The following is a 21,498-nucleotide window of genomic DNA, read 5'->3' on the forward strand; positions in this document are numbered from 1 at the left end:
GGAGTGAGGTGAAACTCTATGTGGTCTTACTGATATTGACATTTGATGCATTTCCATACATTAAGCGCCATGGGTCTCTCCTTGCAGTGTGTTCAGCTTCCTGTCACTGTGTCACTAGAGAAACATAAAATATGTGGTTCCCAAGAGATTATAATTTCTATATTTTCCTCCTCATTTGTCTTCCTTATTGGTAGTTACAGAGTTATTAAAACAAACTTTAGAGTTGTATTTCAGGCACTGAAGCCAGAATGTCTGAACATTTGTTTTTTTTAAATTGTGCTCCTCAATGGTTTTTTTCTTTTCTTGTCTCCAAACTGCTTTTTGGTTGTTGAGAATCAAAGCAGGCTGGCTTTCTTCTTAGCCTTGCTCCTAGGCTGCCCTTGGCATGGCCAATGCATCATCTGTGACCATGTATATTCAGTGTTGATGTGACTTAAATATACATGTCTGCTGTGAAGCCACTGAGTTAGGTCTGAAGATTAAGGGCATTCAGTCTGCCAGAGACTGTAGAGTCATTTGAAGTCTTCAAAGGGCTCAAGACCTCAGGGTCTGTGATCTCCAAAGGAATGGGGAGCTTTATTTTGCTCTTCCCCCACCTCTTTTTTCTTCCTTCTTTTTGTTTCTTTTTAACCCTTCTGGAATTCAGAGTAAATGCAGGACATCTGCAGAGTACTGCATCAAAATATATTTTGATGTCATGGTGTATGGTATGGTATATGACTGAAGGGCAGCATTACCCTGTGTACTAAAGTAATAAACAAAAATGAAAATAAGTACCCCAGGAAACTGATGCATTCAGTGTGAAATTTGTTTGTTCATCTCCCAGGCACTGGAATTATCTTTGAGCTACTTCATGTCTGGGTTGCAAATTGGAGTGAGAAACCAACAACCCAGAGGACACCTGGAATTAAATAATTAGCTGTGTATGTCAGAGCAGATCTCTTAGGTGGTTAAACCAAAGTGCCTCTAGCTTAGGATCCTGTTTCTGGCAGTGACAAGAGCTACAAAAATCCCTAGAAAAAATGATAACAGGGCTAACACTCAATGGTATTTTCCAAAAATGTTCTCCCAAATACCTCCCACAGATCTCTGGGACTTTCTAAACCAGAATTACTGTCTATGTTTGTAGTAGTTCTAAATAAGTTTTTGCCCTACCAAAAAGTTACTGGTTGTTTTTCTGAACCCATGCATTCAATATAGACCTGTTTTGAACACACAATTATGGATCATCAGTCTTTTTTGGAAATTATGCCCAAGGTCATTGCCAGGTTTGCTGCATTACTGCTGTTGCCAAAAAGACCTTTCCCTGTGATTTCAAGGGTTCCGCTAATAGTAGCAGTGAGAGGTTGATGTTCCATTTGCCCAGGTTTGGATCAGGATTATCAGGATTTCTTGAAGCTTTGTCAGAGCTTCTTGTTTCTTGTCTGGGAGATGAGGGACATTATTACCAATACAGCAAAGCTTCACCAAAGATGCTTCCCTGCTTAAATGGATCATTCATCCCACCATTCAGTCTATCTAATGGATTTCACTCCTTCTGGACCACTTGCAAAATGTGAAGGAACTAATCTGTTTGATCATAGTCCATCTAGCAATGGTTTCTGTCTGTTGCTTTTCAGAGGGTGGCATTTATCACAGTGGTGTTCTGCAAAGGGTGATCTAACTAATCTAGCTCTTGATACCTGATTTTTCTTGTACACTGTCCTTTCTGTGACCAATATGTTGATTCAGTAGTAGCCAGCATGTTACTGCCTGTCTTTGTGAAGATTTCTCTTCTTATGGAGAATTCTGTGACAAGTGAGGGAGCATTGCAGGCCTTGGTAGCTCATCCCCTCCTTTCAGATAGTGTTCTTTAGAGGGCACATGTTGTACATCTCAAATACTCTGCAAAATTCATACTCAGCCAGATTTATCAGTGCCTTTCTGGCTTTCTTTGTGGCACCTTAAGCCTTGTGTATCAATGATTGAATTACACTTCATGTCCCTGGGATGAATAAACTCTCTGTTTTTACTCATGGGGCCAGATATTTCAAGTGATCCTTCATCCTGTGTCAGTGGATGTTTTCTCTGACTTTCCAGCTGACTCTGTGAAGGCTATGGAGAGATGCTGGAAGGGGCAGCTGTCCATGTTAGGCTGTGTTCCTGGACCAGTAAGCTGCAGCAGCACTCTGTCACCGGAGCTCAGAGCACCCAGTGTTTTGCTGGGAAATGCACCTGTGTCTCACACAGGTCAGGCTGATCTGGGTTTCCATCTTTATCTCCCCCAAGCATTTCACTTTGCAGAGGCCTCTGGAACCAGAGTGAATATTTGGAGAAGGTCCTGCACTGAAAGCATGGTCGATCACTAGAACGGGCTCCCCACAGCACCAAGCCTCTCATTTCATGGAACATTTGTTGTATGATTTAGTGTTAGGTAATCCTAACTATGAATCTATAAGAACTTTGTTAAGTAGTCCTCAAATTGCTGATTGCTGCTTCATAGAAGATTTCTATATGCATCCAGGCAGCTGTATGCTCACTCTTGGTGAGTGTGCACGTGTACTTGTCTTTCAGTGGGAGAATAAAGGTTACCTGGAAGTAAGTAAACTATCCTGAAGTGGCTTTGCAGTTAGGTGAATTAGCTCATTAATTCTCCTAGAAACTAAGCCTGAAGAAATCCATGAGTATTCTGGGCAGCAGAATGAAAAATGAAGAAATTTGCAGTGTAGGAATGGGCGCAATTGCAGCACAGTTATTGATAGTGCCTTTTAAAATGCACACAGTTTATTTAAGATTACTAGGTATTGCCATGAAACATGCACATCTCTATTTTTTAATTTCTTGAGCTTTAATTCTGCTTTGCAAGTGGAAGTAAGTGAATGATAACTTCAGCAAGCAAGTGGGAATTTATGTAAGTTATCTGAGGGTGAAGGAGAACAATGCAAAACCCTAAAGTGAGCTTTTCACATGGATGAACAAACAAGTAAACTCTGGAAACCATAGAATTTGCAGTGATCCAGCCTGTCTCCTCACCCACAAATTTGCCCTTCAGTGTGCAGCCACATATGTTTGATTTATTTTTGATTGACATAACAGTACAAGAGCCAAATGTACTAAAACCGAAGCTACATTCTGAACTTTGGTGTTTCATCATGTGCCAGCAATCCAAAGTGCTTTTCCATGTTGTTCAAGAGAACAGTATCATCAGCAGTAATAATAATTTCAGAGCAATTAAACTAAACTATCTCTGTGCATCTAAATAAACAAATAGACTGTGGTTCTGTAGAATGTGCATGTGTGCCAAGTGTGAGACTTGGCTACTGGTTGAAATTGAGATGCTTTTAGTTTAGAAGCATTCTGCTTCATTTAGAATCAGTTCCCAGTGTTTCCACCAGCTTTAGGCTTGCAAGAGACTCTGGTGTTTTGGTAGAATATTTTTTACTCCAGTTTCTTTTAGAAACTTTCATACAGATCTAGTTCTTGATTTACCTAGTGTTTTTAACTGTTTTAATGTCAGAGGTATTTAAAAGAAAAATGTTATTAGGCTGTCTTTCATTGTCTTCAACCTGCTGTACCAGATGAGTAACATACAAGTTGCTGACCAGTAAGAATTGTCATAAAATTCTGCACATAAGAAATGCTTGGTTCAGAAGTGATGAGCAGTCCCTCTCACAAGCTGTCTTAATACTTTTTTTTTTTTAAATAAACTGTTGGTGCATTTGAAAATTGAGACTGATTTTTTTGTTACTTGATTTTTAAAGTGGATGTAAATGCAAATTGTTCTGTAAGTCCAGAGGGAAGAGGTAAATGCTTAGTTAGTTTAAAAGATGAGAATTTTTGTGGTTAGCAGAATTTGTTTATGCGTGCCAAATGACTTGGGGTTGACATAGGACCACAACTGCAGCTAGTCAAGCAAAACAGAATTCAAGTGTGAATATTCTAAGCCCTTCCCTTCAGGCACAGAAAACTAGTCAGTGCTCACCCTTGTCAGAATTTTCACATAAGCAAACATTTTCACAGTGTAGTATCTACAGTGGCACTGTGACGTCACAGCTTTCTCTGAGAAGGTGACAGCAGTGAGGAGCAGCAGCAGGGACAACCATCTCTCTTCATCAGTCAGTTTCAAAGGACTTGGCATAAAGGGTTCATTCTCCTACTTCTCAGATCTGGAAGAGGAGGTCAGGCTGTAATGGCTTGGACAGAAGTGGCTTATGTACATCTTGTGTCAGACTGTCTGGTGGAACCCTTTATAGAGCTGGAAAATACCAGTTCAGGGGAAGCAGAATGCTTTGCAGAAGCATGTTGCATGTGATGAAAAATGGGTTCACATGAAAGTGGTTTTGAGAACAATTTAGTTTTATATTTCCAAACTGCTTTATTTCAGTTTCAGTATGAAATTTAATAAAAATAGGAACAGAATTTTTTATTTTATTTTTGTATAATTCAACTTTATTTAATAAATTTCAAAGATTTTAGGGCCCAGTTTCTTCGGTTTGGGTTTCTTGAGGGTTGGGTTAATTTTTTTTGAAGTTTCTCATAAACTCAAACTAAAATATTTTGATTTATTTTCCAGAGGAAAAACATTCACAGTTGTGAAATGAGCCTTAAAATAAACAAACAAATAACTAGTACAGCTCTGCTGCTAAGTTCCAGTATCACATTCACTGTTCCTCCCGTTTCTTCTTTGCTGTGGGAAGACAATAATTTATATCAGCTGTTTTTCTTGGGATGTTGTGTTTTTCCCCATCCAATTTGCAAATCAAAAAGGGTAGAACTGGGGCTCTGCTGCCCTTGTCCCCTGCAACCCTTTTCTGCCCCACTAAATGCTTGTAGCATTCGGCAAGGTAACAACAATTCTCTCCTCAGTGACCGGAGTGCAGATCTGAGTAAGGCTAGGTGAGAATGAGAATAAATCTTAAATAATCTTACAGCTCAGACCAAGGTCTGGCTGAGTAGCTGCTGCCCTGTGCAGGTTGCAAAGGGACCCAGGGGTAATTTCATTTCAGTGCAAAGTTGTTTCTTCTTCAGCAGAGACAAAAGTGCTAAGAATCAGTCTGTGTAGATGCTTGTATCTGTTGATGTTGCTTTAAAACAGAGCCTTCTGACTACCCTGTCTACTGATAAAATGGATTATCAGTTTTGCAATAATTATTTTTAGACAGTGCATCTTACTCCTTCTTTCTCCACATTTGTCCCTCAATGTGAATCATCAACTTTTAGATGCTTTGTGTTCTAATTTGGTTCCTGACAGCTGCTGCTTTGAGAAAGGTCAAGGAAGGCAAACACAACTTCACTTTTAACACAGTGTTTGATTATTCTATTTTTAAATAAATGCATTTTTTGCAGTATCTAATAAAAAAGCCTGAACAAAGTCAATGAGTTGCAAGATTTGAATGTCCAGGAGTGGTGGGAGAGGGCTTTTTGTAGGGAGTTTGTGAATTCATTGATATTTGGAAGAAGTACAGGTGGGATTTTTTTCTTTACAATTAATAGTATCTATAGAGAAAGAAAAAATTACTGCAAAAGCTTAATGTAGGCCTTTTGATTAGGCTGTGTATTCTACTCATGTGGATTTATCAGGGTCAGACAGATGTGCAGAGCACAGAGGGATGCACATCTTTAGAGTGCTAAAACTTCTTTCTTGCTTCTCATCTAGACTTTGCATTTTTATTTTTCATTTTCACTTTCTTTACAGATAAATCTGGTGTTTTAATTGTGAAGATCTTAGAAATATTTGAGGAGTGCACAATACAAGTTGCCATCTGCCAGCAGCTGGAACAGTCTCCTGCTATGCTTTCACCTGAGGATGCTGTCATCAATGCAGAGGAGCCAATACTCAAAGTCCTCTTCACAAGAGAGACAGCAGCTCACCTGAAGAGCAGACCACAAGATGTCATCCACATCTATCCCCCATGGTGAGTAAGGAGAAGGGGCCACACTTGCTGTAACACTGCAGAACAAAGTGGAGTCAGTAGAGTGCTGGCTGCACTGCTGTAGGAAAAACCTTGGGGGGTAACGGGAGAACAGGGCATTCTTGTGGTCATCTGTCTTTGGCAGCTTGAGAGACTTTGACAGATACCTTCAAGACAGCTCAGATAACAACTAAATGTGTATCATGATGCCTCTAGTGTTGCTCAGGGCTTCAGTTGTGTTTTCACTTAATATTTTCATGTTTAGAGCACTAGGAAGGCCTGAGCAATGTCTTATCAATGATAAGGCCAATAAAGTGCATACTTTCTGGTAAGCAAAGTAGTTCAGGAATGCTCATCTGTTGTTGGGAGCACGGGTATAATATTTCAGTGGAAAAGTCTCTATTAAGTGTATAGCATTCAGTCTTCAGTTCCCTGAGCTCCTCTTCAGCGCAACCCTTTCTGGAATTCTTCAAAATGTTTGGTCTATGCTTGTGATTATTTTCTGGATTGGATTATTTACCTGAACTTTAAGGGATAGCAAAAAATAATGAGATTTCTAGTAAAGCAGCTGCTTGGTAGAGAGGCTGTAGGTTCAAAAGACTCCTCTTCATAAAAATTCAGGGGAACTTTGAAGTGGGAACATTACTTCTCTCTTCACTACCCTCCACCCAAATTATAAAAGAGGAAATGCTTTTCTTATGTATTTCAGCATTCATTACCTGAGTTTTAGCCTCCAGCTGCCTCTCATGTTTGACCATATCCTTTTTGCAAAATACTTTTTCCTGTTTTGCAAAGGTCTGTATCTGGTTTTTATCTTCATTGATAGCTGCAAATCTTTTCTGAGTTCCCCAATTTGTAATCTTTTGCTTCTGAAATGTTTTCAACTCTTTTTGGATGCAATTCAAAAACTAAGGGAAGATATTTTATTTGGGATTTATTATGGCTCCAGATACAACTATTGATAGTTTAGATGTAAATAGATTGGTAGCAAAGGGGAAATGAAGTTCAATATTAAGTCCTAGTCTGATATGATTCTGATTCACTGCCTTTTTTTGTTCTCATTTATCTTTTCCATTGCAAGCTTTTTTTCTTACATTACATTTGGTTTTGTTTTCCTGTTTTCTTCTTGTTTCTCTCTCCTACAAACTTAGTTCCGTTTTTCTTTTCAGGTTTCCTCTATCGTTTTTAAACCACAAGCTTTTGCATTTATGCAGCTGTATCCTTCTGTGTAGACCTTAACCTACGTGAAGATTTTTGTACCAGAAAAACTTTTAAGTAGGGTGTGATTCAACTTTTCTCTTTGTTTCCTCCTTTTTTCTTCTCCTGACCTGTTACTGTAGAATGCTTAGCATGTGTAAGTCTCGGACTGTCGCAGCTTGTTTCATGTCTGCTCTGGGAAGATGTAAATCTGCACTGGTATGATCCTTTCCAGACTACAGACATCTGCAACTGTACTAGTGTAGTCTTCTCATTTGTTTAAATTTTAAGATGTTCTGGACACAAAGCTCATTCCTGTATGGATGTAAACTGAGACTTCTTTAGGAAGCTTCATAGCTAGCTATCTGTCTTCCTAGAAATTCTGCCTTTTATTTGCTTTTTTTAAAAAATATGTATACTTAGTAGGATGTGCTTTTCATGTAGGAAAAAGGTTATTTCATGAAACCATAATGTTTGGACAGAGGATACATCTGCATTGTCACAGCTGCTTTCCTTACCTATATGTCTCTCAAGGCACTTCATAAATACATCAGTTAATTGTAACAAAACTGCATTATACCTCATCTCTAGTCCTATTTTCTATCTTTTTGAAATTATCTTAATGTCAGTTGTCTCTTTGTTTACTCAACCAACTTCAGAAAAAATTGGGCTGGATACTGTTAAACTACTGGAGGCAGGGAGGGGAGAGAATGAGGGATGTATTTGTTTTAGATTATAATTTGGCACTTTTAGTTTACATTAATTGGAAATTGGACTTGGATACTTAGTGGAAGTTTCCTCTATCACAGTTCCAAGCTTCTATTCTCTTAAACTCCTACTTGAGAGCTTTGAATGCTGAAATGTAGTTCGTGTTATTCTGCATTGAATTTGTACTTCTGTTAAAAACAAATGCCATTTCTGTTCAAACACTTGTCTGTCAATTCAAATGTGTGACTAGTGAAAAAACAAATTAACTAAATCTAATCCTGACATGGTGAAATAAGCATATTTATGTATCTTATTAACATCTTATGTATCTTATTAATATCAGTCAGAAGCAAAAGGGACCAAAATAAAAAAGTACATACAAGGAGAGGCAATCATTGAACTACCTGGGTGGTTTTGGGTTACATAATACACTGCACCTTGTTGTCCTGTATTTTGAGACAGTTGTATGGTAGGATAGAATGGGATGAGATGGGGTGTTTTGTAAGTGGCCTGCTTCTGGTGCTGTAGTGTCCTGAGAGCAAAATTTCCTGTTACTTTTAAAATAAAACCCCAGAATTACATTCTAACTTTGCTTTTTGCTCTCTGACCAAGCGACCAAGTAAGATGTAGACACACAGGCTGCTGGCTCCTGGAGGTGATTATTCATGTCAAAAACTGAACACATCGCTTTGGAGCCTTTGTAAAATTAGACTTTGCTTTTGTAACTGTACTTGTATGTGCTGTGAACTCAGTGTATAACTTGGTATGTGAAACATCTCCAGCAGTAGACTTGCATTAAGTACTTCAGGAAGCAGTATTTAGAGAAGTACTGATATGCTTGTTGGTATTTGTTTGCATACAGAATCCCATGAAACTTCAGCACTGCAGTATAAGCAATTTAATTTCAAAAGTAAAATATTGATGGGGGCTGGTTCTAAGAAACTTACCACTGGACATTGCTCATGAGAACAGTCACACTGGATTTCAAAGGAGCTTTGTCTCAGGGCAAGCATTAGCAGGACTGAACCCAGATTTCTTTGTAACTAGATATTAATTTCTTTGGGTCCAATGTCTTAAGGTACATATTTACAATCTTGAAAGCAAGGGATTTGATGTGAGAATTGTCACTTGCTTTAGGGAAAGCAACCCACATAAAGTGATAAAAGCTTTCAAAGCAGCGTGTGTGGTGCAGGACAGAGCTCACCACTGCCAGGCCGCTGAGACATATGACAGGAGCCTGCTCTGATCTTGTGGCTATGTGGAAGTATTATTGCAGTGCTGTATCTAAATAAGGCCTATTAGCTTGGACACATCACATGAAAATGATTGTGTGTTTTGGGCTGGAGCTGGTTTCTGTCTGGCCAGCCGGGAACAAAACAGGCAAAAGAACTAGGCCCTGCCTGCCCCTACCTGTGTAGGCATGCCTTTGGTTTTCTTTGCAGTACCTGAGCAGCTTCTGTAAATGAACACCTCATAATTTTTTACAAACTAAATCTGAATCATTAAGTGTTTTTAACACTTGGGAAAGAAGAAAGTTTATTACTGAGTTTAATTAAATTGATTTCTAAGTCTTTATTCACTTTGCAGCAATACATATCCAGCAAAAAGTAAAGATTGCCTGCAAAGACACAAGAGAGTGGAAACAAAGGCTTCCACTTTTCCACTGGTGGTAATATTATGGCTTCAACGTATCTGTTTTTTTCCTGTTTGTTTCATTGTAAATATTATGGAAATAATTTACTATACCTAACAGAAGGTAATGAGAGTCGGTATTTTTAGAGATTCCAGGATTCATTTGATTGCTGACACTGCAAGGCTTGAGGATAGACTGTTTGCCTTAGATACTCCCGTCTTCTACTCATAGATGTGCCTACTAGTTAATATTCAAGATAAACTGACCTGAAGAAAATGGTGCTGATTAGAATTCTTACCCTTGCCAGTAAATTTAACAACTTTGAAATGTTTTTCATGTATTTCTGAAGTAAAACGACTAGCAGTATGTGATATTAATAGAGTTCTTGGCAATAGCAGTTTAAACCACAGATCACGTTTGATTTGGGCAGGCTCAGAGGTTGATCCATACCTATTGAATGTGAATGTCTGGTATGAAACCTCTAGTTCAGGAGGTTCACGTGATGCTAATTACTGGGGGCAGGGGCAGTATGAAGGAGACATAACCATTCTGTTCTGTCTTGCACTGCCTGAAAACACTGCAGAAAACAAGATCCTTGGCCGGATAGCCGTTATTCCCCATGCAACTTCTCTGAGATAGTTTATTTTAGGAACTTGGTACAGAAAGTACATAAAACACTTAAATCTGTGACATCAACAAGCAACTTCAAAGTTGTTCTTCAGTTTCTCTTAACCTGTGAAACCACGGGGAATCATAATTACTCAACTTTGAGTGTTCCAGCGCTTGGAGAAAGTGTTTAATGTGGACTTCTCATTTCTGTTTGCATAATGCTAAATTCAGTCTCTCCTCAGTGAAGGAGTTTTAAAAGACTTTGAATTATTTACTGCCAAGAAGAATAACTCATGCAAAGCATTGCCACAGATCAGCTGATGTGCAGGGATGAAATCTTGTATCTTAAGTCTTTTAGTGTAGGCCAATGCTGGAGGTTGCAGGTAAGCCCTGAAGAAATTTATGAACAAAAAACAGTCTGGTTTTGTGGATTCAGGTAGTATTCTACTTTAAAATTATCCTGAGCATGCTGTAGGCTGTGTTGTTGACTCAACAACAGCATTTATGATAAATGAGTATGTTACTGTGATTTTTGCATTGTCTTACCTAACACTGTCTTACATCATCTGGGTGAGAAACAACAGGAGCAACACAGGGAGCTAACATGAAATAGGTGTTTTAAGCTAGCATGACTCATATTAAAGAGCATTTGGCTTCCATTTGATGAAAATATTTTTAAATTTTTTTTATCACTGTTGCTCTCACCAAGCAAGGGAAGCATTTAAGAACATTTACAGAGTACCTCCCTGTCACAAGAAAGATCATGTGAAAGGAGGAGCTAGGCTTCACATATTAATGAAATGTGGAAATGTTCTCCTGCTGCTCTGTAAAGAAAACAGCCTTCTAAATTTTCTCAAATTAAGGAAAGACGTGTATAAAAAGTCTTTTACATACGTTCAGTTTCTCTGGTTACTCCACAGAGAGGCAGCTTCTTTGAATGCTTGATAGATCAGTTTTGTCCAACTGGTCAATGTTCAACATTTTCCTCTCATGAAATCTGGACACTTATACATACACATATAAATATTCAAATGGATGGAAAAGGGGGAGGGGGGAGATCACCAGTCAGATCCCTCTCATTGGAAAGATGTTGGCTCTGCCTTTACATCTTCAAAGAAAGAATGTAACAATAGCAGGGTGAGAGAACCTGATAAGAGGGATGAGGCTTACTCAGAAGATAAAATTCTACAAAACTTCAGAGTTGTAAAGCCAGTGTGGGCACTATTTCTAAAGTACATATAGGAATGGCCTTGGAGCCAAAGATCAGATACTATCATCTGCTTGGAATTGCTTCTCGGAGATCATGCAGTTCATGAAAACTGAAGTTCCTTTCAGAAGCAGCTGAAACAGCAGCAGGTTTTTTGCAAGAATTAATTTTTTTTGGTTTTTTGGTAAGATATACTTTTCCTAGTGCAATCACTTCATAAGAGGTGATTTGTCTTTTGAGAACAGAAATACACATACTTTCTATGAACTGAAAGTGGTCCCTAGCAGCTTTTAATATAATTTCTTCAATGCTTCTTTTGCTTGGTATTTTCTTGTGAGAGTCTTTAGGATTTTTCTCCTTTTTTCTTTTAAAAAAATAAAGTATTTTTCTTTTGTGCATCCTTTCATGGAAAGGCAGAAAATTCATCTGTAGAACTGCTCAGGTATATGCTATTTGATATCTCTAGAAGTGAAGAGATTAAGCAATTAATATTATTTGAGTTTGTTTACTTCCCATGTAGAAAATCAAAACAACACAATTTCTTAGTATTCTAGTCAATGAATAGTGGTGTTCCTTCACAGGTGGCTGACATAATTGGAAAAACGCAGAATTGCACAGCTTTGATTCCAAGAGGAGAACAAGTCATTTATGTCATGTCTGTGATCTGCCACAACCACCTGAAGCAAAAGTTATCTGGTATTTCATATGTGGGCTGTGTCTAATAAACACAGTAACATGATCATATTTTTTACAGTGAGACAGACAAGTGTGGCATGGATAGACACATTATACAAATGCTATATAGAAAATATAAGTACCCTGAAAAACAGAAATGAAAAATCTGTTCCCTATAAAAGGGGTCTCCATGGAGAAAAGAATGGAAACACAGGAAGACAGGAGCCTCAAGATAGTAGATACAGAGTTGTGTAGAAGATTGAAACTGGATTTTTAAGCACGACTGCCTGTCTCTGGATTATTAGCTGATGGTATCTTGACACACTGAAAAAGGGGAATTTCCACTGTATTGCACCAATGAGGTGCGGGGGTTTGTTGATACATTTGTTTGCTTTGCCAAATCAGAGGGGTCAGACGCGAGCGGCGTGTTTGCAAAGCAGCAGCTTGGTTTTCAGATCAAGGTTGAAATGCGTTGTTGCTGGCACAGAAGCCTCCATTGGGGTGGAATACCTCTGGTCTCCCTGACCAGATGTGTGCCTGGACTGGGCACATCTGGTCAGGTGCTGTGCTCCTGCCTCACACCCCACAGCCTGCACAGAGCTCACATGAAAGGAGCACTGCGTGTTGTTCTCTGGAGGAAGTCTCCACCAGGATGAATTTTTCCAATATAGACATGTAAGAATAACGAAGTTGTAGAAAAGAGGCAGGGGATGTGAACAGCCTGGTTTATGCTTGGGGTGTGTTTTTCTACATTTTCCCTAAATAATAGATACCATCCAACTTAGGTCCTACTGGAATAACTGTGGTGTCCAGTTCAGAAAAATCCGAATCACCTCACTGTGGTGCTTCCATGGTGAGGAAGTAGCATACATTTGAGTCCACAGCTTTTAACAACAGAATAGGAAAATGGTCTTTAAACATCCATTCCTTACAGTCAGTGATGTTTCTTATGTCTGAAAAATTATTCAGTGAGAATGAAAATGTCTTCTCCTAATATTCACAAAATAATCTTATCCTGAAAAATCTAATAAAGTTTTGTTTTGTTTTGTTTTTTAATGAAAGGTCTGTACTTGAAACTTTCCAGCTTTTATAAGTGAGGAAATTCCAAGCATTTTGTAGTGACAGATACTGTTAGTGGGTAGTTGTCCACTGACGTCAAAAACGGAGGATGGTGAACAGCTTTGTTCAAGTCAACGAAAAATGTACAGTCTTGGATAAACTCTGTGTTAGCAACGGAGCTATCATTGATATACGAGCAGCTTCACATGAGTTCCCATGTGTATTCAATCCAATGCTAAATTCCAGATCTTGTTTAATGAGCAACTGATGGAGCCAAGACCTGGCACTGCAGTCTGCTTTATCCAGTCATGAAGGAAAAACAAGCTAAATAAGTTCAGATGAACAAGTTCAGAATTACTGCAGGGTTATTAAAAAGTTGTGATTTGTATTCCTCTGCTAATGTTTATGACTAACAGATTTGGGACGTGTAAAACAATACTTAATTTGTAAAAAGACTATGTGCCAAAATTCCTTCAGTAGTTTAACCACTGAAGAGCAAGTTTTGACTTTGTGAATGGGTTTCTTTGAATGTTTAAGATTATCAGTAAACGCCTAATCTTTTTTTTTTTTTTTAATTTACATTTTGAAAAATTGGGGTTTCTGCTTGTTGGATTGCTATTCAGCACTTTCACTTCATGAAACAAAATGTATTTCCATAGTCCACTGTGGAGAGGCAATTTTCAAGACAATTGCCATTGCCTTTATTTATCAGGTGTGATTTGCTACTGTAATGGTAGGTGTGTATTTGGAGTATGATTTTTCCATGCAGTTCTCTGTGCAGTTAGGTTGGGATATGCTGGATATTTTCTGGATATACATTGGATTTTCATGCTAAGGATGCTTTTGTCCTTAGGCAATTCTGTGAGGGCAAAGAGATGGATAAAACGTGAGTCTGCCAAATTATCCTGTGTGGTCATTCCCTACAATATCAAGGTATGCTTTGTCAGATTCCTCCTCCTGAATGTCATATTTAAGTGTAGGTAAGCAACAGTTAATTACTGTAGTCCTAGTAGAAATCGTAATTAAAGCCCCAAGTATTTCAGAAGGGGAATGTGGCTTTCAGATATTTGAAAGATTTGGAATGTTGCTACCCAAAATATAGTATTTAAAATATCTCAGCTATCCTGGGGGATGGGAGCATGGGAGAGCAAGGGGGAGATTTTACTGTTACTTCTACCAGGCAGGTTATTTCTCTTTCAGTAAAAGCTCAGGGAAAAATACCTGTAGTTTTATGTATTTTTGGCAGAAGAATGTGCTTTGGTATATGAAACAGTTTATCTGTGAAATATTCAGTGTAGCCTTTTGTGTGTTTGATGAAGCTTCTCTTCTCACCAGTCTTCCAAGTCAATATTCACTGTGCAGATTGCAATGTATTACTTCTCCCTGACTGGTAGGCTTCTTTGACAGTGTCCTGAGATGTCTTGAAAAAGTATTCCTCTAGTTACTGGCCCAGTACAGCCTTCTGGAGCACCAAGCTTCTCCAATCAGAAGTTTCAGAACAATATTTAGACCATTAGAAGTCCTGTACAACCACTAATTTTACCTTTGGGGATTTGTGTTTGGAAAGCCAAATCACTGATGTGGCGCCAAAAAAAAAAAAAAATCATTACTTGGCAGTATGTGGGAAGGGGGGTGGTTATGTGTATGGGATTTTTTTTTGTTTGTTTTGGTGGTTTATTTTCTTTCTTTAACCTCTTTGGACTTATGAAACATTACCTGTTTTCTCTCTTCTTGGTAAAAAAGTTAAAGAAAGAGTTAAAAATAAAGAAGCCTAGTGAACTTTTCTTTGGATGTTTTTTGTTTTGATGGTTATCTTCCCTTTTTCTAAGTCTTTTTTTTTTTTTTTTCTGTAAGCAGCACATGTTTGCTGTTGAGCAGATCATGATAGTGGACTTTTGCATGGTCTTCCCGGCAGTCACTGTCCATAGTCAGTCCAAGGTCCTTGGCTGTCATAAAACACAGGACCGGATGTCCACCTTGACACTGCTGTTAGTGCAAACACAAGCACGTCTGTTAGTACAAACCCAAGTCTGTCTGTATCTCCAGCTAATCCCTTGTGATGTGAATTGAGGCTATGAAGAAATATCCTGAGGTTCTCTGAGGTATTGTTGGGACAGACACTGAGGATCATAACTACTCAAAAAAAAAACCTGGCAGAATATTTACAGTGCTGCATGCACACACTGAAAGCACTGAACTTGAGAACACTTAAGATTCAGCTTAAAACCATAAATTACGTTGATTGTATTTGTGTTTTCATCTGTCTTCCTAGCATGGCACAGCATGTCTGTCTTTTGTATTTCCCAAAACTAAATTTCTCCTCCAAGCTGAGGTTCATTTTTGAGAAATGTGGGCAATGCAACTATGTGAGATTTGTACATTGCATTTGTGCCTTACTGCTTGTCTTCTGGTTCACTGAGCTTGTCATAAATATTAATTTTATAGGGCTGGTAGTTTTTTATGCATTGTGAATGTACAGATTGAGGAAGAGATAAATTTTATTGATATGGGCTGTCACTGGAATTTACGGGTTTTGTATGCTTAAAGGAGCTCAGATTTACAGTATATATGTATAATAATCATTCTTCAAATTATTTTTGAAGACATTTGAATGAAAAGACATTTTATACAATATACGATTGTTCTTTATTATATTCCCAAATATTTCTTACCTTCCATCTCTCACACAAAAACAAATAAGTAGCCCAGTATTTTCATTGTCTTTTTGCAGCCTCCTGTGGTTTACAGTTTGAGAAGTTCTACATGAGGTGATTGTCTAATTTTGCTGGGAGATATTTGACCCTAGGTGCTTGCTTTTGAATCTTGCTGTATAGCAGGGACCTGTTTTCTAGCTATAATCAAAAGCAAACCCATTTTAAAAACAAACTTCAACATACCACATGATCAGCTTCTAGAATAGTCCACTTATGTCTTGAGAACTGCCTTTGGTTGTAGGTCACTGCAGATACAACTGCAGTTTCTTGATTTTTGAGGACTGATGCTTACCTAGGAAGGAATGGAATCCTATTAGGTTTACTGGTTACCCTGAAACTTCCCTAAACACAGCTTGAGGATAAAACAAGGGGAAGAAGTTATTTCCACAGCCCAAATATAAATTACACCTTTTTGGAGGGAGGAGGGAGAAACTTTTATGTTTATTTATTTTTAGATTAGACTGCATATAAAATTATTCTTTTCCTGTGTGTTCCAGTTAATTGGTTGGGATTCTTTACCTTTGATCATGAATCTTATTCTTTGGCAAAACCTTACATATTGAAGACTGCCTTTCTACAAGAGGTCTGAGATTTGGAATTACATATAGTCTTGCATGCAAAGCCCTTCTCTACTTATTAAACTTTGAATACCCACTTTCTAAATTAATATAGGTATTGCTTGGGTTGCCATGTTGATTTTTTTAAGCTTTTCTTAGAAAGTACTTATCACATTAACAGCTCCATTAATATATTTTGGCTATGTCTAAGTAAAGCCATTTTCCACTCAGAATGTGCACTAAATGTATTGGTTAATATATTTGATTTGTTATTAGTTGTATTTTAACTGCTGTCATAATATTACTGTTTTATTAACTATACATGAACTGTGGATGATTTGGAGGAAAATACTTCCCCGCAAGCTATCAAGACAAAATACAGCCTTTTAACATATAAACTCAACAGATGTTCAAATGTATATAAAATGCCTATATTGACATTATAAGTATGCAGAAGCCAGGGTAGTTGATACATGTGGTTTTTTGCCCCTTTCACTGAAACTGGGCACGACAGCAGTCCAGTGAGTGAGGGCTGGAGTCTGGAATGAGATGCCCTCAGGTCCAGGCATGGAGACAGCGACATTTGCCTCCCTTTAACTTCTGCTTTGACTTTCCCCAGCTTCCTCAGCTGTTTTGGAAGTGACACGAACAGTCACGCTGGCACTGCACTCACTAGCATGTATTGGACGTGTGGTGCAGAACGCGTTCCCTTTGTCGCATTTCCCCATCCGTGCGTGCGCTCGGCTGGACCACGCCAGTCCTTGGGGCTGTGCTGCGCTCTGCATCGATTCAATCACAGGCTAAGAAAATAAGTTATTCTGAGTTATCAGGGTAGTCACAAAGGGCAGCGGTGGGAAGGCACCTTCCTGAAGAGCATCTCCACGGCATCTTCCCGGGGCGGTGCGGTGCTGCCCGAGCCCCCGGCCGCAGGTCCGTGCCCTTCCCGGCGGCTGCGGAAGGTGGCAATGTTGTCAGCAGGAGCCCAGGAAAAGCTGATCTCACCGAGACAGCGGCAGCGCGTATTTGTCCACAGCTTTCTCTGGCGTCAAAGCTCCACATCCGTGAAATAGGAGCCCTCAGCAGAGATATTTGTTCGGGTTTGTGCGCCATCGCTTCTGCACAACTTGTAATAACTCGGTGCGCTCTCCGTGCTGGAGGTGGGGATGCGCCTGAGGCAGGCACCGCGCTGCTCACACAGCTTCGTTGCCCGCAAGGCTTCTCCGTGCTGGCTGCCTCTGAACTTGCAGACCGACACCCATCCTCCAGCCGGGAGAGCGAAACTGAGCTCTCTAAGTGAAGTTTCATTTCTGCAAAACACTTGTAAATGCTTCTGAAATGCGATGTCGCTTTCTGCCCACTCCCCGGGGATATTTACAAACTTTGCTTTGAATTGAGCTTACCAGGGGAGAAACAGAGAACTTCCCTGCATGTCACAGTCACGTTAAGAGCTACCTCCTGGCTATGACAGGCTTTTAACCTGTTGAAAGCCTAACAGACCTGTTCCAGGCTTTGGTGGGCTCCTCTCCTCTCCTCTCCTCTCCTCTCCTCTCCTCTCCTCTCCTCTCCTCTCCTCTCCTCTCCTCTCCTCTCCTCTCCTCTCCTCTCCTCTCCTCTCCTCTCCTCTCCTCTCCTCTCCTCTCCTCTCCTCTCCTCTCCTCTCCTCTCCTCTCCTCTCCTCTCCTCTCCTCTCCTCTCCTCTCCTCTCCTCTCCTCTCCTCTCCTCTCCTCTCCTCTCCTCTCCTCTCCTCTCCTCTCCTCTCCTCTCCTCTCCTCTCCTCTCCTCTCCTCTCCTCTCCTCTCCTCTCCTCTCCTCTCCTCTCCTCTCCTCTCCTCTCCTCTCCTCTCCTCTCCTCTCCTCTCCTCTCCTCTCCTCTCCTCTCCTCTCCTCTCCTCTCCTCTCCTCTCCTCTCCTCTCCTCTCCTCTCCTCTCCTCTCCTCTCCTCTCCTCTCCTCTCCTCTCCTCTCCTCTCCTCTCCTCTCCTCTCCTCTCCTCTCCTCTCCTCTCCTCTCCTCTCCTCTCCTCTCCTCTCCTCTCCTCTCCTCTCCTCTCCTCTCCTCTCCTCTCCTCTCCTCTCCTCTCCTCTCCTCTCCTCTCCTCTCCTCTCCTCTCCTCTCCTCTCCTCTCCTCTCCTCTCCTCTCCTCTCCTCTCCTCTCCTCTCCTCTCCTCTCCTCTCCTCTCCTCTCCTCTCCTCTCCTCTCCTCTCCTCTCCTCTCCTCTCCTCTCCTCTCCTCTCCTCTCCTCTCCTCTCCTCTCCTCTCCTCTCCTCTCCTCTCCTCTCCTCTCCTCTCCTCTCCTCTCCTCTCCTCTCCTCTCCTCTCCTCTCCTCTCCTCTCCTCATCTCATCTCATCTCATCTCATCTCATCTCATCTCATCTCATCTCATCTCATCTCATCTCCTCTCATCTCATCTCCTCTCATCTTGTCATTTTTAACATTTTTCCTGTCTAATGCTAATTCTTGATCCTTGAGGGAAAGTGTGAGAAAGTTATTGGTCTATGTTATCCCATTCTTTTCCTCTTGACTGTCTTGATGCTGCACTGGTAAATAGAGCATTGATTTTAAATTATCATGGAACCTTTCAACACATTTAATCACTGGTTCGCTTCTCATTCGGTGTTCCTTACCAAGCCTTTCTGACAAGATGTCATAGACTTAAACCATTTAGGAGGTCAAATGGGAAAAAAATGAAATATTCTTGATATACTTTAGGGTAAGCAGCGAGCAAATAGGATGATATTACCTTGTAACCCCCCTTCCCCCCTTCCTCCTTAACTTTTTTTCCAACACAGATGATAATTTTTGTTGGACTTAGTGTCTAGTTACTTGTTTTTCATAAGACAGGAAAGCAGAGCTAAGGTAACTAATGCTGTACAACTTCCGAGATGGTGAAGTTGTGTGTGTGTGTATTTCCTTCCTGACTCATGTATTGGACATGCTACTCCCTGCATTAAATAGACACTGAAAGTTTCTGCAATTGCTTTGGTCTCTGTTAAGCAAAGATTGTTTGCTGGGTACCAAAATCTGTTGTTGTATGGATACTTTTCCTACCACTGCTTTTCACTGTATTGTACAGTGTCCCAGCAGTTGCCCAGGAGAACCATGGGCAATGACTCCTTGGTTGTAAAAAAAATGTAACGGAAGACTTCCAGAAACTAGTTGGGATTTTGAGCAGTTAGCCTGGCAGAAACTGCTATATTCTGTGTGTCCAAATCAGAGCCAGCAAAAGCTTTGTGTTTTGCTGTGCTATGTGGGAGAATTTTCCGTTTCAAAATTGAAACTGGAAAAAATAATCTCCAGCTCCAAACAGAAGAATTTAAGATATGGTGGGTTGTTACCACCGTAATTTTTGTAATTATTTCTTTTTGTAGTAATAGTCTTACTACTTTAAGAAGAAAGTGAAATATTTCACCTTGGGACTTTCTGTAAACACTGCTGAGTAATGCAGTCTCACACGTTGCAATAATAATTTGGCTCAGGAAAAGGCTTTGTGATCATAAAATTTTCATGCTAAAAGAAGTAGATGCTGCACACAATATAAAGCATGGAAATAAACACATTTAGAATTTTGTTTTCTCTTTTCAAACCAAAGGAAAAGAAAATATTTCCCTGTGATTTCAGAGTGTTGTTAACAAGCCTTCATAGCTGTTAGGAGCCTAAAATAGTAAACAGCTTAGTAACAAAATTATATTAATAAACCTAACATCAAACTTACTTTACAAAGTTATGTACATATGGTTCTATTTTACACAACAAAAGAAGTCTTCTGAAGTCCCATTTGCCTAAAACAAAGGTTTTAATGGAATGGTATAGTGATGTAACCTCATCTCTTCTTATCCTTTTTTTGAATGTAAATATGAATGCCAAGACAATTAACTGGGTAATTTACCCAGGCAGATGGAGCAGAAGTTCTGTAGGTAGGCCCTGCTTTAAGAGCAAGTTGGCGTGCTGTCTCCTGCTCAAGTGCATATCGACCTTCAAAGCGCTAGGGATAGTTCACCCTCAGGAAGTTTAGTTTAGATAAGCATCTGAATTCTTTTGGGTACCGAAATCTGGAATACAGCAGCAAAATCTGATGAGCACGGGCTCTCATATCTGAGTCAGTAACGGGGCTGGATCCACTCCTGTTGTTCAGCACTTCCACTGCCAGGCCCAGCCAGAAGCAGAAAATAAGAGATGTGTGAGAAGAAAAACCAGGGAGAAGAGCAGGGAGCATACCTCAAAAAAGTACAAGCAGGCTTCAAAACAGAGTTTGTGTAGGTTGTGTGCAAAGGTGAGGAGCTATGAAGAAACTCACACCTTCTCCCAGTATGGCTTTCCAAAACCTCAGGGCAAGTTTGGTTCTCAGGAGGCTCTTGGCTTAGCCTTCTGTAGGTGAGGCTGTGCATCATTAACACCTGGAGTCTGGGCTGTTTTGCTTGCCAGATGTAAAAATGAACCTGTGAAATTAAGGGTTTCTTCCCCCTCCTTCTGATGCTTTGCAGTTAGCAGTATTTCACGCTGATATCAATTGAAATTTTAGACTTGGAGAAAAAACTATCCACTCAAATGGATCGTTCTTGCTTGCAATCTAAGCAAGAAAGATATGGAAAATTAACCAGGAAAACAGGGCTGATGTATTTTTCTTAGTGATCTCTGGGTATCACTCAATTTTCTGGTCTTTTTTCCTTTGCACCCATTGTTTTCTAAACCTTGTTACTCATTAATTGAACCCTTTTCTGTTAGTTAAAGAAAGTGGCTTCTGCCTCTAGAACTCAAGTGAACTGCTGTGGTTCTGCCACAGCAAATATCTGTCACTTTATGTAGGTGTTTTGCTGAAAACTAATCTTTAAAGTATTTGTAGTCTTCTGAGGCTGAATTTCCAATCTAGTGTCCATTTCATCTGCAGAGCACTTGCCAGATTTTGACAGGAGAAAGTTGGCCACGACTAAATGGCAATGCATGCCCAGAACAAGGCTTGTAAATCACAGGTTTGTGAAGCGCCCTCCTGAAAACACACCTGAAGCTTAATTCTGTGTACCATGCATAGAAGGAAGTTCTCGTGACTTCATTCATGGTTTTGGCATCCTAATGTTATTTCTGGTGATAAAAGAATAATAGAATGAATAAGCAGCTGAAACACAAGAGAAGAGAGTGAATTTAATCTTCAGGGAAGGTGAGAACACACCCCAGTTCTCATCACTTCTGTATGCCGTGCCTGTTCTAATCTCCATCCAAACTTCAATACTAGGGATTAAATTGTCAATCAT

General features: G+C 39.8%; 1 protein-coding gene across 7 annotated transcripts in view; it reads left to right on the forward strand.

Annotated features, from left to right (window-relative positions):
• Nucleotides 1-21,498, forward strand: part of SPIDR (scaffold protein involved in DNA repair) — a 194,030-nt gene that overhangs the window by 67,200 nt on the left and 105,332 nt on the right. For all 7 annotated transcript variants that reach the window (XR_014953404.1, XR_014953403.1, XM_031504029.3 and 4 more), the window contains one exon: nucleotides 5,675-5,894. Coding sequence is in view for 5 of the 7 variants with exons in the window: in XM_031504029.3 (XP_031359889.3) it covers nucleotides 5,675-5,894 (220 nt within the window). In the remaining 2 variants the exon portion in view is untranslated. The remainder of the gene's footprint in view (nucleotides 1-5,674; nucleotides 5,895-21,498) is intronic.

The sequence above is a fragment of the Lonchura striata genome, chromosome 2 (assembly GCF_050655825.1).
Source record: "Lonchura striata isolate lonStrDom1 chromosome 2, ASM5065582v1, whole genome shotgun sequence".
In the NCBI taxonomy this organism is placed as follows: Eukaryota; Metazoa; Chordata; class Aves; order Passeriformes; family Estrildidae; genus Lonchura; species Lonchura striata.